Source organism: Neopelma chrysocephalum, unplaced genomic scaffold (assembly GCF_003984885.1).
Source record: "Neopelma chrysocephalum unplaced genomic scaffold, ASM398488v2 Primary Assembly neopelma1_96561, whole genome shotgun sequence".
Classification (NCBI taxonomy): domain Eukaryota; kingdom Metazoa; phylum Chordata; class Aves; order Passeriformes; family Pipridae; genus Neopelma; species Neopelma chrysocephalum.
Window position 1 is genome coordinate 181,909 of NW_020925206.1, and position 17,172 is coordinate 199,080.

The following is a 17,172-nucleotide window of genomic DNA, read 5'->3' on the forward strand; positions in this document are numbered from 1 at the left end:
CCCACAGGAAATGGCAATTATTGCAATACTTCAGTTTCCTCAAGTAAGCTTTAAGTACCCTGAACCATTGCTAACATGCTGTTTATTTTAGTTCTGAAGAACAAAATGCAATGTGCAATGTTCAACGACAGTATCAATAAGCAATGTATAAGAATGTGTTAAACTAACAGAAGGTAGGATTGCTCTTACTGATGTGAAAACTTGGTGGCGGAGAATGAATGCTGCCACAGTAATGAAGAAGAAAAAACCAGAAAAGGGAAATCCTATTACCTATAAGTGATTTTTTTTTTACTACATCTAAGAAGAAACAGTGCAAGTAAATGTTGGGGTTAACAGCAGGTCTGCTGGAAGGAAGACAGGACTATAGAGGCAGATACCCTGAGCTTTCTGCGGAGTCAGAGTGAGCTTGCTGGAGTTTAGTCACCGTGAGTCTACGGGTGCTGAATCATCATGAATGTGCTACAGGGCAGCCAATTCTGATGCATGTTTATTTGCAGGCACCAATCGTAATGTAACATGTATGTTATGCCAAGAGCTATAAATGTCGGTGACTTGTTACAATAAAGGTTCTATCTATCTATCTATCCCTCTCCTGTCCTGCTTTTGGAAGAAGACTGCTTCTGTGTCGCTTTGGCTGTCTCAACAGCGACAAGTAAAGCTTGGATTTTGTTTATGAGGCAAAACAGCATGTTTGGTAGAGTAACAATTAATTGTTAATGGAAGCCACCTAATATGAGAAATGCCCTTTTTCAGCTTGAGTAATCGATGAATCCTGTAATTAAAAACTTCTGCTAGCAAAGTTTTTTTCCTGGACAAATGCTATGTAAAATACCTAAGATCTTTTCAACCCCACTGTATTACAGAATGATCTGTTTTAAAAAGTGAGTGTGGAAAAAATGTAGTTTTTTTTTAAAAAAAAGTCTTTAGCTATGAAGAAAGAAAAATTCTAAATTCTAAAGAAATAATATTCCATCTTTCTAGCTGAACACTATATTATTAGAGGATGGTGATGTATAGAGTGATCACAAATTTCGAATGAACTTTGAAAATGATACATTAAATTAAAAAATTTTTTTGTCCTCTGTCCTGTAAACAGTGGTTAACATATCCAGCCATTACCAAAAGCCTAAGCGCCTACATGCTCCAAACATTCTTCAAGTTGATCTGGGTATCATCAAAATTGCCAAAAACCTCTTTCAGAGAATTTTAACAATCTGGTGCAAAATAAATGGGCTAAGTTCATTCAGATAGTTTGTAAAGTGTTACTAAACACATATTAAACGATGCAGCAAAAAAAGTTAGGAGAAGAACATTTATTTTTGGATAAGCATTCAAAAAGTTTGTGTTTCTCATATGAAATCTTTCTCCTACACAAATAACAAGATTTTGCAGTTTTTCCAGAACTTGAAATTGCTGAAATTGAGAAATACAATGTGAAAAATATCTTGAACGTAACTTCTCTGCCTGGAAGAGGAACTCCCAAACAAGTTTGGTACTGTCCATCCTGTCATTTGTGAAGAGATAAAAAGGCCATTCTCAGGGGAAAGGATCTATTGCCATTAATACACAGTGGCTCTGGTCTTTTGCTAGAATCATTAGATAATAATAAATTTTACTCCTGCTGAAATATAAAGTGTTTGGCTTATTTTTGAACAAAGAAATTTGGCTTTTTTCTACTCAGTAGTTTTTCATTCATTTTGTTGGCACTAAAAAGTTTTCACAAAAATTTCAACTGACCAAATTTTACTTAGAGCTTGTTTTTCAAAAAGTTTTTCTTCACTCCTAATTTCCTTTATGGTAATATTTATTAGGAAGTTATGGGAAAGAGTAGGTTTCCCTGAATACTGAAAATCGGGAAAAGAAAAAATGATGAAACTCAAAAATAGAATTATCAGTTTACATCTTTACTAAATTAAACATATTTTCCCTTTTTTTTTGCTGTTGGTACCTTTCTGATTATCCAGAAAAAAAAGAAACCTGCCTATGATGGGGTATTTCTACAAAGTAGTACTTGCAAATATTTTCCTGAGTTTCTTCTTACGGCATAGAAACAGAGGCAGACAACAGATGCAGCACTTGGCTCAGAAGGGGCCCAGAAACTTTGCAGAGAACAGCATCCGTGTCCTGAATAATGGTGTTAATGTGTCACAGGGTACCACCTCCAGCCATTGATGCAACTATCCCTATAATGTCAGAGGTCTCAATGCAGACCGAACTCCCAAAGGGAGAATGCAACTCTCAGAGTACAGTGAGTGCTTGGGGTCTCTCGCTGAGGCTGGGGTAGAGGGAGACAGTTTCCTTGCATGCAGAAGGTGTGCAGTGGAACAGGACCTGTGTTGCCAAGGAGGTACAGGAAGAGGTCAGCAGACTGTGTGGTATCAGAGAAGGTGAGAAAGAGATCTACTGGTTTTTCAAGACCCTGCAGCCTGAAGTCTCAGCTGTATTGAAGGAGAATCAGGTGGTCTGTGCTACTTGGGTTAGGAAATGGCAAAGGCTGGAAGCCTGTGACTTCTGGAAGCAGAAAGAAGGCTCCTGCTTCACCTGCATATCTCCAGCTAAAGAACAGATGCAGTACCCTCACAGCAGATGAAGGTCTGGGAACTCTGTCCAATGAATCATCTGAGCTAGTTAAGCCTGAGCCACACAGCAGCACCAGAAGGAAGTGACAAGTGATAATAGTGGCAGACTCCATGCTTTAGGGGATGGGGGCCCACATCTGCCTACCTGACCTGCTGTGTTGGGAGATTTACTGATTGCTGGGGAGATACTGACAAGGTTTGTCCAATCCTGGGATTATTACTCCTTGTGAATCTTCACGTGGGCACCAATACTGCCAGAGGAGACCTGGAGCATATCAAGTGTGACTACATGCACCTGGGAGCAATGGTCAAGGGTATGGGGGCCCAGGTAGTTTTCTCATTGATCTTTCCAGTGAAAAGCAAGAGCTTGAGGAGGAATGGAAGTATCCTATGGGTCAACAGTTGGTTGCTCAGCTGGCAATGACAATCGGTATTTGTATTTTATGACCATGGGGACCCTTCTTTAAGGATTGAAGACTGTTAGAGAGATATGGGATCCACCTGACCAAGTGGAGCAAAACCATCTTTACCAACAGGCTGGCCAACCTGGCAAGAACTTTAAACTAGAAATAACAGGGGAGGGAGATGACTACCCACAATCAAGTGAGGGAGTACTGGAATGGGTTGGCAAACAAAGGGTGCAGGGTGTTATGGAAAAGAGAGAGCTTGTAATCAGCAAAACAGGGCTGAAAAGGAGACACTCTGTTGGACACAATTCTTACAAACAAGGAAGCTTTTCTTACAATTCTTACAAACTGTTGGTGATGTGAAGCTTGGGGGGAGCCTGGGCTGCATTGACATTGAGATGGTGGAGTTGAGCATACTGAGAGAATAGACCTGCTTGGAAAAATCCCATGGGAGGCAGTCCTGGAGATCAGACGGGATCTAGGAGACCTGCTTGATATTCAAGGATCACCTCCTCCAAGCTCAAGAACGGTCCATCACACTGAGCAGGAAATCAAGCAAAGATGACAGGTCTGCATGGACGAACAAGGAGCTCACGACTAAAACATGAAAAGGAAGCACACAGGAGCTAGAAAAAGGGGCAAGTGACCCAGGAGGAATGCAGAGACACTGTCCAAGTGTGCAGAGATGGGGTTAGGAAAACCAAAGCCCACCTGGAGTTGAAACTGATGAGGGATGTGAAGAGTAACATTAAGGGTTTCTGCAGGTACATCAGCAAAAAAAATGAAGACCAGAGAAAATGTGAGCCTGGTCCTGAATGGGGTAGGGAACCTAATGACAAAGGCTGAGGTACTTGATGCCTTCTACACTTGAGTCTTTACTGGTAAGGATTGCCTTCAGGAACCCGAAGCCTCTTAGATCAGAGGGCAAGTCTGCAGCAAGGGTAAGTCATATGAGGAGCGGCTGAGGCAACTGGAGAAAAGGAGACTCAGAGGTGATCTTATCACTCTCTACAACTATCTGAAAGGAGGTTGTGGCAAGGTAGGGCTTGGCCTCTTCTCCCAGGCATCTAGCAACAGGACGAGAGGACATAGCCTCAAGCTGCGCCGGGGAGATTCAGGTTGGACATCAGGAGGAATTTCTTCATGGAAAGGTTTGTTAAACATTGGAATGGACTGCCCAGGAAGGTGGTGGAGTCATCATCCCTGGAGGTTTTCAAGAAATGACTGGATGTGGTACTTAGTGCTATGGTCTAGTTGACAAGGTGGTGATCGGTCAAAGGTTGGACTCGATCTTAGAGGTCTTTTCCAACCTAAATGATTCTGTGATTCTGTAATAATGTTGATAACACACCGATGTTTTGGTTGTTGCTAAGTAGTGCTTACCCTAAGTCAAGGACTTTTCAGTGTTTCATGCTCTGCCAGTGAGGAGGTGCACAAAAAGCAAGGAACATAGCTGGGACAGCTGACCTGAACTGACCAAAAGGATATTTCATGACACAGAACATCATGCTCAGTATATAAACTGGGGGGAGTTAGCTGGAAGTGACCAATCGCTGCTCAGGGACAGGCTGGGCATCAGTCAGCGGGTGATGAGCAATTGTATTGTGCATCACTTGTATTTCTTGGGTTTCATTTCTTTCTCCTTTTCATTACAATTGTAATTACTATTATTGTTATTATTATCATTAACATTATTAGTATTATTATATTTTACTTTGTTTCAATTATTAAACTGTTCTTATCTCAACCCACAAGTTTTACTTTTTTTTTCTGATTACCCATCCAACTAGCAGGGGAGGGAGGGAGTGAGCGAGTATCTGTGTGGTACTTATTTGCCAGCTGGGGTTAAACCCCAACACCATCTAACAGTCCATTGATCAAACCCATATGCCTCCAATTTATTGGCCAGAATATTTTGGGGGACTGTTTCAAAGGCCTTACAGAAGTCCAGGTAGATGACATCTATAGCTCTCCCCTTTTCCACTGATGCAGTCACTCCACCATAGAAGGCCACTAGATTAGTCAGGCATGATTTGCCCTTGGTGAAGCCATGTTGGCTGTATCTAATGTCACCCCTGTCATCCATATGCCTCGACATAGCTTCCAGGAGGATCTGCTCTGTTAAGGAAACTACCCAGTCTTACCATTCACACGACTTCTCCTTGGAAGCACCAGCTCAGGCTGTTTCTGTGTTGCTGTGTCATGAATAAATGGCTTTATGGAATGAGACATCTGAGATTCTGCTATGGGAAACCTGGGGTTGAACTGGTAAGAAAACCTGGTCTGACTGTGTGTGAGGGGGAGTTGTGGGGAGCCAAATGGGGCTCCCGTCAGCTCACTGGAGCCACCTGCAGTGAAGGGGCTTCAGTCCCAGAACTTAAAGTCTTTGTCCTTGGGACTGTGACTGCCAGAGAGTCTCACGAATGGTGAGACTGGGTAGTTTCCTTAACATGCTTCATGATCTTACAGGTAACAGAGGTGAGGCCGACTGCATGGTAGTTCCCAGGGTCCTCCTTTTTACACTTTTTAAAAATGAGTGCAATGTTTCCATTTTTCCAGTGTGGTGGGGGAAAAAAGTTTTCCCCCTGGATTTAAAAAAATGATAACCCCCGAGGTGGTGGTGTCCCTTGGGGTTGAGCCAATCAGTGCTCCTGCAAAATATAAACATATCACAACCAGACCGGAAAAGAAGGATGAGGTAGTTGTTGGGAGAGAGTGGCCATGTTCCGAAGCCACGAGGAGAAGGGGCAGGAGCCCTGCTGGGGGGCCACAGCCCCCCAGCCCCCCAGTTGGGCCTGCAGGAACTTGGAACAGTATTAGACTGGGCCAGGTATCTGTAGCTAAGAGCTGGGGGAAGTTTCTCCACTGTGACTGGGCAGCAGGAGCGGCAGCGGAGCAGCAGTGAACGGAGAACCATGGCAGAGATCCAGAAAGAGATAAGATGCAGCAGAGACAGCCTGCAGCCAAGCAGGAAGACACAGAGATCTCTAATGGAGAGAGAGAGAGAGAGAGAGAGAGAGAGAGAGGACTAAACTCTACAGAGAGTTTTGGGGTAAGAACTGAATCAAAGCTCCCCCAAAACCCCTTTGAGACCTCCTAGAGAGGAGGGGAGATGGACTCCTACTTGAGAGGAGTCTTGGGGTGCAGCATGCACAAGAGAGAGGAGCTGGGAAGCTCGGAAACGTCCTGGAGCTGGACCAGGACGACCAGATGGAATGCGGAGGGGGTGACCTTGACCCTCCCCCCCCGCTGCTGCTGCCAGGCTGGCAGTTTTGAGACAGAGCACAGGAGCTCTGGTAGAACTCTTGAGGCAAAAACTTTCAACTGAAAGCTGCCTGAGACGTTCTGACTCAGGGGTAAACCCCCTGAGGAAGGGACTTTCACGAAAATGCCCCTGCACTTCGTGATATGCCTGCGGTGAAGCGAGTTTTGTCCCTGCTGGTAGTCCACGGGCGAGACCTTCGCTTGGAGTCGAAGGGCCAAGAGGGGTGAGAGGAGACCCCCTTGTGTGTATTGGAAAGAGATCCAGCTACAACAGTCCAGCTACAGCTGCTGCATGGAAGACAGAAGAGAGGCTGCTGCCCTGAGAGTGGAAAGGATCTTTGCTTTTCCCTTCTGGACTTTTATTGGAGGGAGAAGAGATTTGATCCAATGTAAATACTGATTTATCATAGGAGAGATATTTAAGATTATGTATATGATGTATTATAATATTTATTTGTATAGTGATTGTAATATAATTCCCTTCCCCCCATATTGAGTCTTGTGTTGTGTCTGGAAAACCCATCTCACACTGAGGTGAGTTGTGGAATTGGATTTTGGGGGTCTCAAACTATGACATCCAGTCACTGATGATGTGGTCTGATTGCCATGACTTCTCAAATATAATGGAGAACAGCTTGGCAACTATATCAATTCCCTCAGGACCCCGGCATGCATCTTGTTGGGTCACAGAATCATAGAACTATTTAGGTTGCAAAAGACCTCTAAGATTATTGAGTCCAACCATTAACCTAACACTGCCAAGTCCACCAATAAACCATGTCCCTAAATGCCATGTCTACATGTCTTTTAAATACCTCCAGGGATGGTGACTCAACCACTTCTATGGGCAGCCTGTTCCAATGCTTGACAACCTTTTCAGTGAAGAAATTTTTCCTAATATCCAATCTAAACTTCTTCTGGTGCAACATGAGGCCATTTCCTTTTGTCCTGTCGCTTGTTACTAGGGAGAAGGGACCCCCACCTCACTACAACCTCCTTTCAGGTAGTTGTAGAGAGATAAGGTCTCCCCTGAGCCTCCTTTTCTCCAGGCTAAACAACCACAGCTCATTCAGCCACTCCTCATAAGACTTGTGCCCTAGACCTTTCACCAGCTTCATTGCCTTTCTCTGGACTCGTTCCAGCACCTCAGTGTCTGAGAGGCCAAAAACTGAACACAGTATTTAAGGTGCAGCCTCACCGGTGCCAAGTACAGGGAGACAATCACTTCCCTAGTCCTGTTGGCCACACTATTTCTGATACAAGTCAGGATGTCATTGGCCTTGGTCACCTGGGCACACTGCTGGCTCATATTCTTCCCACATAAACTCACAACATCCTTGTAGTCCTCCTGAGTTGCCTGTCCCTCCTTCCAAAGGTCATAAACTCTCCTTTTTTTCCCCCCCAAGTTCCAGTCAAAGCTCTCTGTTCGGGCAGGTTGGTCTTCTTCTCCGCCAGCTTGTCTTTTGGCACATGGGGATGACCTGTTCTTGTGGCTTTAGGATTTCCTTTATGAAGAATGTCCAGCTTTCCTGGACTTCTTTGCCCTTCAGGAATGCCTCCCAAGTGATTCTCTCAACCAATCTCCTAAACAGGCCAGTCTGCCCTCCAGAAGTCCAAGGTGGCAGTTCTACTGGCACCCCTCCTTACTTGTCCAAGAATCAAAAACTCTCATTTTGAGATTGCTATGCCTAAGATGGGCTCCAACTATCACATCATCCACCACTCCTTTCCTATTCAGAAACAACAGGTCCAGTGGGGCACCTTCCCTAGCTGGCTCCCTCACCAGCTGTGTCAGGAAGTTATCTTGCACACACTCCAGGAACCTTCTTGACTGTTTACTCTCTGCTGTGTTGTATTTTCAGCAGACCTCATAAGTTGAAGTTTCCCATGAGAACAAGAGCTAGTGATCGCAGGACTTCTCCCAGCTGTTTATAGAATATTTTGTCTGCCTCTTCATCCTAGTTGGGTGGTCTATAACAGATTCCCACCATATATGTCTTGTTGGCCTTCCCCCTGATTCTTGAGTAAACACTCAACCCTGTAGACACCATCATTAAGCTCCAGACAACTGAGACACTCCCTAACATACAAGGATACCTCACTGCCTTCTCCTTCCTTGTCTATCCCTTCTGAAGAGTTTCTATCCATTCATTCCAGCATTCCAGTCATGTGAGTAATCTCACCATGTTTCTGTGATGACAACTATGTCATAGTTTTCCTGCTGCACAATGGCTTCCAGCTCCTCCTGTCATCCCATGGACTGGTGTATGCTCAGGTTCCTCATGTGGTCACAAACCTGATCTTCTCCCATGATGGGAGGGACTTCTTTCTACCAGTCTCTACCTTTAGATTCAGGGTCTTGAAAGATGTGAGAAGAGAGATTGCCGGTGTCAGGGTGGTTGAAGTCCACCACGAGGATCAGAGCCTGCGAGTGTGATGCTTCCTGTAGCTGAAGTAAGAACACTTCATCAACAGGCTCCCCTTGGTCTGGTGGCCTGTAGTAAACACCAACCATGAGGTTGTCTTTGTTGGCTTTTCCCTTATTTTTACCCATAAGCTCTCAACCCATTCAGCACTGGTTTTCAAAGACAGCTCTCTACAGTCAATCCATTTTTTTACATAGAGGGCAACCTCTCCATGCCTTCTTCCTTGCCTGTGCTTTCTGAGCAGTTTATAGTCATTGATTGCAGTGCTTCAGTTGTTTGATTTGTCCCACTAAGTTTCAGTGATGGTGATTAAATTATAGCTTTCCAGGTGCACAGTGACTTCCATCTTTTCCTATTTGTTACCCATGCTGTATGCATTGCTATAGAGGCACTTTTGTGGGCCTATCAACCTTGTTAACTTTTTAGAGGAATGCAACCTAACTGGTGTCTCCCTGTTCATTCCTAATATTTCTTTTATAATTTCTTTTAATATTCTATATTATATTTTATATATATATGTAATTATAATTACTTTTCAATATTTAACACAACATACAAAACATGCAATAAATGTTTTTTCCTTCCTGGAAAACAATTTAAAAATCATTTACTATCAAAAGCAGCCATAAAAAAATAGCATGCTTGAGCAATGATGGATGCAATAAAATCAGCTTTGAAAAGAATGCTCTATTCCTGATAATGGTCAGTTGGCCATAATACTAGAATCAATTGATGAGTCTTTCATGTTGGAAATAGAAAATGAAGTATAATAGATTGGAACAATAAACAAGCCTTAAGATGTTTGACAGTGTTATGTTGGTTTAATAGATATCAAAACTGATAAGGTTTTAGCAGCCACTGATAATACATAAATGTTCAATTATCCAAAAATGAAAAGACAAAGCATATACATTTCACTTTTTTTAACAACTAGAACTTTTATATATAAAACTTAAACTAAAGCCTACTGAGGTCAGCAGAAAGGCTGTCTTGACATCATTGGACTCAGGCTCAGGGTCATAGTGCATTCACAGCTGTCAGACTAGAACTAGTATATAAAGAAAGCCATTTCTATCTTAAAATTAATAAAAAATTAAAATTTGCAGTTAAAAAGGTATATTCCATAGGGAAATGTATTCTTAAAAATTCTAGAGGCTTTCTTAAATGCAGTGAAATATCCACTCTCCTTTTCTTTAAATACAATGCTTACATCAACTCCAGTACACTTTTCTACTCAACAGAATTAAGGAAAGATGACACACACACTAAATTTACATCCTTCAAAATCATTCCCAAAAGTTTCATGTGAGGCACAAAAATTTCACCACATAAAACAAAACAAAAGACAGTCTTATGAGATGTTATCTGTGTTTAACTTACTAGGAATAGGTCTAAGGACATCAGGAATGAGAATCTCCACCAAAGCTTGGTACATCACATGGTCACAGTTACCCATCCATTTCAGAATAGACTCATTTTTGCACAGAGTAATTAGTTTTCCTTTTGGAAGTCGACTTTCTATTTCACTCAGATTGCTGGTGTGAATAAATGTAACAAATGGAAATGCATTTACATACAGATAAGTACAAAGGATTTTGAAATAGATTATTTAATGAAAACTTTATAGATATCTCTGTTACATCCAATTGAAACTCTAACTTGGTCATATGAAACTGGGGGAAAAAAAATGGCCTCCAAAGTTCTGCTCCAGACCATAAATTATGCAGAGGTATGATAAAATGGTCCTTGCAATTTAAACAGACCAGACAATATATTGTGAAGAGATACTTTGAATTTAGTCATCCAAAGGAAAAAATAGAAGATGTATACAATAATTTCAAGGCTGCAGTTTGACATATACCAACAGCCTATATGTCAAATATCAGACAACAAAAATTTAACCTGAAAAACTACTGATACCAGAAAAGGTTCTTAGCCTATATGTAAAACTAAGTCTTTCTTTGATTTGACTCCTGCTGTTCTATCATGATGGTGAACAGTAAGCAAAGAGACATTTACTGACCTCAGTTCAATAATAGCTGTGTCGTCAGCTGGAGCAGAGGGAGAATAGCGCCAGAAAGTTTGCCACAATTTTTCTATCAGGCTAAACTGAAGATTCACAATAACATCCACAATTGCCTGAAAAAATATAAAACCAGTGCAGATAGTCTTCTATGTGATTCCCCTCCAATTCTTCACAGGGGTATAGCTGCCCCAGTCATTTTGCAGAAAAAATATTAAAATGTATTCTTATAAATAAATGTATAATATACTTTTTGATAACTTTTTAGGAAAAATTTTTCCAACTGTCCAGACTAGTGTGGACAGAGACTCAGATCAGGCCAAGAGGAAATACATGGAAGCCTCCAGAAAAGAACCTAAGCACATATACCAGGTGAATTCACCTAAACAGAACTTTTAATACTATTGCAAACACAAAGGAAACCTGCTATTTCATTAATTTTGTTACTTCATTACATGCTTTAAAGCCCTATCAACAATAATTTTAAAACACATTATTCAATATAAAATGTGGCTTTAAGTTCTTAAACAAACTGCTTCTTTAAAACTTGAAGAAAAATTGAGTTTGTTTTTAACATAAACATTAGAAATAATTTAATCTAATTTTAACTCCTATAAAAAAAGCAAAATTCTGTATATATATTATCTAAAGTTTGTTTTATCTAAAATTCTCAAAACCTACACATGATTACATTCCAGTATTGGTATTCTATTACCTATTATTTTCTTTCCCTGTTAAGAGAGAAATTCCAGAAGTCTTTTTGCAAATGTCCTTTCTGAATAAGCAAAATATTTGAGGAGTGCAAAAGATACAAGTAGGCTGGCTGTAATCTGCTTTGTGTCAGTCATCCTGTTGAACTGATTCTCGCTAGAAGACACGAATTTTCAAAGAATGATTTCTGTGAAATGCCACTTTTCTTACCTCACAGTGTTCTCGATAAAGACTTTGCAGTGATTTTATGTCCTCAAGGGTAGTACCATCTGGCAGAGAAGATATTTCAAGTTCCCCAAACTCTGGAAGTACTCGAGATGCATCTGTTTCCATGACAACATAACAGAATACAGCTATCGCAAAGTATGCCAATTATAGTTTGATTAGAAAACATTTAAGGATGATGTAAAGAAATAAAGTCTAGAAGGTCATAATGCCCAAAGAGGAATGTCTTTCATAGTTAATATATTTTGAAGTTTAATTTGTGAACAAACCAGCTAGCTATTTTTAAAGCAAAAGGAGATGTTAAATTATTCTTGACAGATAGCAGATAAAAATGATCACACATACATCTTGTATCTGTATAGAAAAAAGATAAGACTCGTTTTCAGAATATGACAGGATGAAGCAGAATATTCATGTCAGTACATAAGAGATTAATAGAATTTAATAGTTTTTATTTTGATCAACTGAATAGTTTTTGAATTGACATGCATGTTAGGGTTTAGTAGACTCAGCAGCATATATTTATTTGAAAATAAAAAGACTTTCAACTGTAGCCAATATGTGCTTTTACTATTTCTCATAAGTGTTTCCCACAGATATACTGGTATGGGGGGGAAAGTCCACTGTCAACCAGGGGGACAGTGGAACAAAAATTCAAAAACCTGCTAACTATAGCCTAAGGTTCCCAATGATTTTGGTAACAGCAAGGTTAGGCCAAATCCCAATACATGAATTCAAAATAAAGTGTACAATTACTGCAATAACACATTTAATAAGCATTTTTACATTAGCAAATATAAAAGCCAGGATGCCATTGGCCTTCTTGGCCACCTGAGAACACTGCTGGCTCATGTTCAGCACCCCCAGGTCCTTTTCTGATGGGCAGCTTTCCAACCACTCTTCCCCAAGCCTGTAGCGCTGCAGGCGGTTGTTGTGACCCAAGTGCAGGACCCAGCACTCCGCCTTGTTGAACCTCATACCACTGGCCTTGGCTCATCAATCCAACATGTCCATATTCCTCTGCAGAGCCTTCCTACCCTCCAGCAGATCAACACTCCAGTTCAATTTGGTGTCATCTGCAAACTTATAGAGGTGCACTTGATCCCCTCATCCAGATCATCAATAAAGACATTAAACAGGACTGGCCCCGAGACTGAGTCCTGGGGAATACCACTTGTGATCACCTGCCAACTGGATTTACCTCCATTCACGACCACTCTCTGGGCTTGGCCATCCAGCCAATTTTTTACCCAGTGAACAGTGTACCCATCCAAGCCATGAGCATCCAGTTCCTCCAAGAGAATGCTGTGGGACACAGTGTCAAAGGTTTTACTGAGGCTTAGGTAAACAATATCCACAGCCTTTCCTTCATCCACTAGGCAGGTCACCTTGTCATAGAAGGACATCAGGTTATAGAATCATAGAATGGTGTGAGTTGGAAGGGACATTAAAGACCATCTGCATCAGTTGTGTGACTTGTCCCATCATGTCTCTGTGATGGCAACTATGTCATTGTTTTCCTACTGCACCATGGCTTCCAGCTTCTCCTGTTTGTTGCTTATGTTGCATGCATTGATGTAATACACTTCGTGTTATTGATCCACTGCCTTTTCAAGGGGAGAAGCTCTAATTTCTGCTTGACCATTCTCAGCTGCTTCCACGGTTTCTAGAACATCAATAACCCATGCATCCTTGCTACTGCATGTATCTCCATCACATACTTCTACTGAGCAGACTGAAGGACCTCTCTAGCACACCACCCCTCAAACAATGGCATACCATCCCCAGGCTTATCTCCAGTGTTCCTGATTTTATTCCCTTCAAATCTAGTTTAAAGGTCTCTCAGTGAGCCTTGCTAACTCCTGTACAAGGATCCTTTTCCCCCTTTGAGACAGGTGTCCCCCAGCTGTTGCCAGCAGGCTCGGTGCCATGTAAACCCATGATCAAAACCCCCAAAATTCTGCCAGTGACACCAGGCTCGGAGCCAGGTATTCATCTGTATGATTTTCCTTTTTCTACACCCATTGTTCCCTGCAACTGGAAGAATAGAGGACAACACTGTTCACACTCCAGATCCTTCAACCAGTCATCCCAAAGCCCTGAGGTCCATCTTGATTGTCCTCAGACTTCTTGTTTGGACTTTATTGTTGCCTACCTGAAAAAACAGTAATGGATAATAATCAGAGGGCCGTACCAGGCTACAGAGTTTCTTGGTAATGTCTCTTACTCGGGCCCCAGGGAGGCAGCAGACTTCCCTATGGGTTGGGTCTGGTCAGCATATCAGGCAGGCCTCTGTTTCTCTCAAAAGGGAGTCACCAATGACAACTACTCTTTTTTTCTTGACTGAGGCAGTTGTGATGCAGGGGGTAGACTTACTCACCTTAGGCAACTCCTCCAACCTGTATGGATCTTTGTCCATATTGTAGTGTGTCCATATTATATTTGTGTTCAAGAGGCACTGTATGTGGCATTTGGGGATATGGTTTAGGGGTAATTATGGTGGTGCTGAGTTGATGGTTGGACTAGATGATCTTGATGTTCTCTTTCAACCTTGACGATTCTGTGCCTGTTCTTCAAGTTCTAGAGCCTCATACTTATTGTAGAAGGGCACCTGGGAAGCTGAGGTAAGCCAGGAGGGGATTCGTCTGCTGCCTCAAGTAGACACCTGTTTCCATTGCTCCCCCATCTCTTAAGTCCCCTCCTTCTACCTGGTGGTGAGAGAGTAGAGGATCCTTTGCTTCTTGTGATGTGGCTGGCTGGTGTATTTGCCTAAGGGATGGTAAAGAGTGGCTCCACCAGTCAACCTCCTCCTGAGACTCCCTGATACTTCTTAACCTTTCTACCTCCTCTCTTGAGCAGATCATCCACTTCATCACACCTCACACAGCTGTTGTCTCATCTGCCATCCAATATAGTGCCAGGCTCTGGCACTCCCTGTCGCCCAAGACCTAGATGGCTGCATGTTTTCATGGCAGCTTTGTCTGTGTCACCACATCCTTTCTGGCAAGTGCAGAGGACATAGCTCTCCACCGAGTGGATATGATAGCTCAGCTCCTTCTGAGAGGGTAACGACCACCAACTGAGCTGACCTCTTGAGCTGGTGGGTGACTGCATCCTCCCTTTGCGAACTGCCAGGCAACACCACGCCCTGTTTACCTACTCTGCTCCCTGTGCTCCCTAAGAGATACTTTTGTAGGGGTGGGGAATGGACGTGTCACTCCTGATCCCACCCATACTGAGTCAGCGCTGCCTCTGAGCCAGAGCTTCAGAGCTTCCTGCTGGGGGGAGGGGGGCTGAGGCACCTCTCCGTGCTAATTTCAAGGTCTTGCTGCTTCAGGAACTCTCCCCACAGTCCCTCTGCATGATCCTTGATTCCAGAGCACGTTTGCCAGAGCAGTTTGCCTCGGAGTCTTCATCGCAATTGCATTGCAATATATTTTAAATCTACCATGCAAGTAGATTTTGCACATTTTTTCCTTTTATATTTGCATGATGCATATTAAATATTGCAGAAGTCTTGCAATACAGAACATATAGCTCCTATGAGTATCTTTTTGTTCTATTAACAATGAGACAACAGTATAACACATCTTTTCATACCTAAAAACTGTTGATGATGTTGACTTTGGGCTATTATAGTTTGTTCAGCAGATGTACCTGTCTGTTGACCATTTCCTGTGAAACCATCTGCAACTCCATCCACTTTCTGCACAGGCTTGTACCTACAAATTTTCAAATACAAAATTATTCTTTATGTTCATTTTTTTTGTAAGTGCAATATCACACTCTGTTCTGCCTGATTTCCCAGTCTCAATATACAGTTTTGCTAGTTCACACAAAAGACAAAAGTAACATCAGAATAATTGTAGCAAGGAAACACAGAACACTGGCAATGCATTATAAAATTCATAAAGTGGATATCGCAGCACAACTACCAATTTCTTGTGGAATTTAGTTTTAAAACTATGCCACTAACATCTAAAGCTCATTTACACTATTTCCTTTTTAAAGGACTCGTCTTGTCAGGAATCAAGTAGCTCAAAAATAAGGTTTAATCATCTAAAGAAGGGCCATGCACCTGTTTGAAGACAAAGGAATTTAAATAATTTTAAAATGTAACAAACTTCTCATGAGCTCAGAAGGTCTGAGAAGACTACTTAGACTTGAACTAAGTAGCTGAAGCAGGGGAGGTTCAGACTTGATATTAGGAAGCATTTCTTTACTGAGGGGGTGGTCAAACACTGGAACAGGCTTCCTACAGAGGTGGTTGATGCCCCAAGCCTGTCAGTGTTTGAGGCATTTGAAGAATGCCCTTAATAATATGCTTTAACTTTTGGTCAGTCCTGAAGTGGTTAGGCAGTTGGACTAGATGATTGTTGTAGGTCTCTTACAACTGAAATAGTGCTATTCTATTCTATTCTATTCTAAACTCTTCATCAGTCAAGTCACAAAATCTTTTATAAAGGATAAAAAGGACAAAGATACAAATAGGAGTCCTGGTTTGGATGGTCAGATGTTAAAACTATCACACTGACAGGCTGAAGACTGCCTGCAATCTTCAACACAACTGAAAATTCTGCTACAGCTCTTAGTGGTAAGAACTTGGAACCTTTGTCCTGAAATAGCTTTTTTTGCCAGAAGAAAACTAGAGAAACCTCGGTGCAGAAAGCAATGCATGCGAACTGTTGCTCAAGTCTGAAATTGCAGATTGTAAGGCTTTATATTAACTTTAGAAACATCAACAAATTCCACTCTGAAAATGCTCCTCTTAAGAAGCAGTTGAGTCAGATGTGAGCATGTTATCACTTTGATCTTATTAAACAGATAATAGGAATGCCCTATGTAACTATTTAGATTTTAGTTTATGAGAAAGCTCCCATAAGAAGCAAGCATCCAAGGTTCTGGTCATTCTAGACATATATTTAACTATACAATAACATAGAACATGTGATATATAAGATGTATACTTCTCAAAAAGATGCCTCTTGGCCTGATTAACATAGAGTATGATAACTTTAGGAATGTTAATACTTGGAAACAAAAGTTTCTGTTATCATCTTAATCTATGGGACTTTTACATGAAGTTTGGTTATTTTAAAGGTTCAGGATAAAATCCCAGGCCTGCAGAAATAAATAGCACAACTGTAATCAACTTTAGAAGACTAAAGTTTAATCTCTAGTATCACAGTAACATTGAACTCTTATGGATAAAGTTCTCATCACTTGGTAGATCCATTTGCAATCCCAAAACCTCATTTTGTAAGAACTTTTAACTTTATTCTCATTATATTTTATCATTAAAAATACCTGGCAGAAGATCAATTTCTATTTTTAAATTAAAATCAGTATGTTCACATAGTTCCACTAGTTTCTACAAAATTTAATATTTAAAAAACTTTTCAGCTCTTGGAGTAGAATCCAAAGTGCCTTGAATGCATAAAAGTAACAGTCCTTTGAGTTTCTAGGGTTTAAAAAGAACTTTCACACAAAAAAAAAATCTGGATGCTAGGAATCTGGATTATCCTGCCATTTGCCCC

General features: G+C 41.4%; 1 protein-coding gene across 2 annotated transcripts in view; it reads right to left on the bottom strand.

Moving 5' to 3' along the window:
• LOC113981462 (transcription factor RFX3-like) overlaps nt 1-17,172 on the bottom strand; it is a 106,952-nt gene that overhangs the window by 12,422 nt on the left and 77,358 nt on the right. For both annotated transcript variants that reach the window (XM_027708859.1, XM_027708860.1), the window contains exons 7-10: nt 15,236-15,357; nt 11,621-11,733; nt 10,700-10,815; nt 10,057-10,211 (exon numbers count right to left, since the gene is read on the bottom strand). In XM_027708859.1, the coding sequence (XP_027564660.1) occupies nt 10,057-10,211; nt 10,700-10,815; nt 11,621-11,733; nt 15,236-15,357 (506 nt within the window). The remainder of the gene's footprint in view (nt 1-10,056; nt 10,212-10,699; nt 10,816-11,620; nt 11,734-15,235; nt 15,358-17,172) is intronic.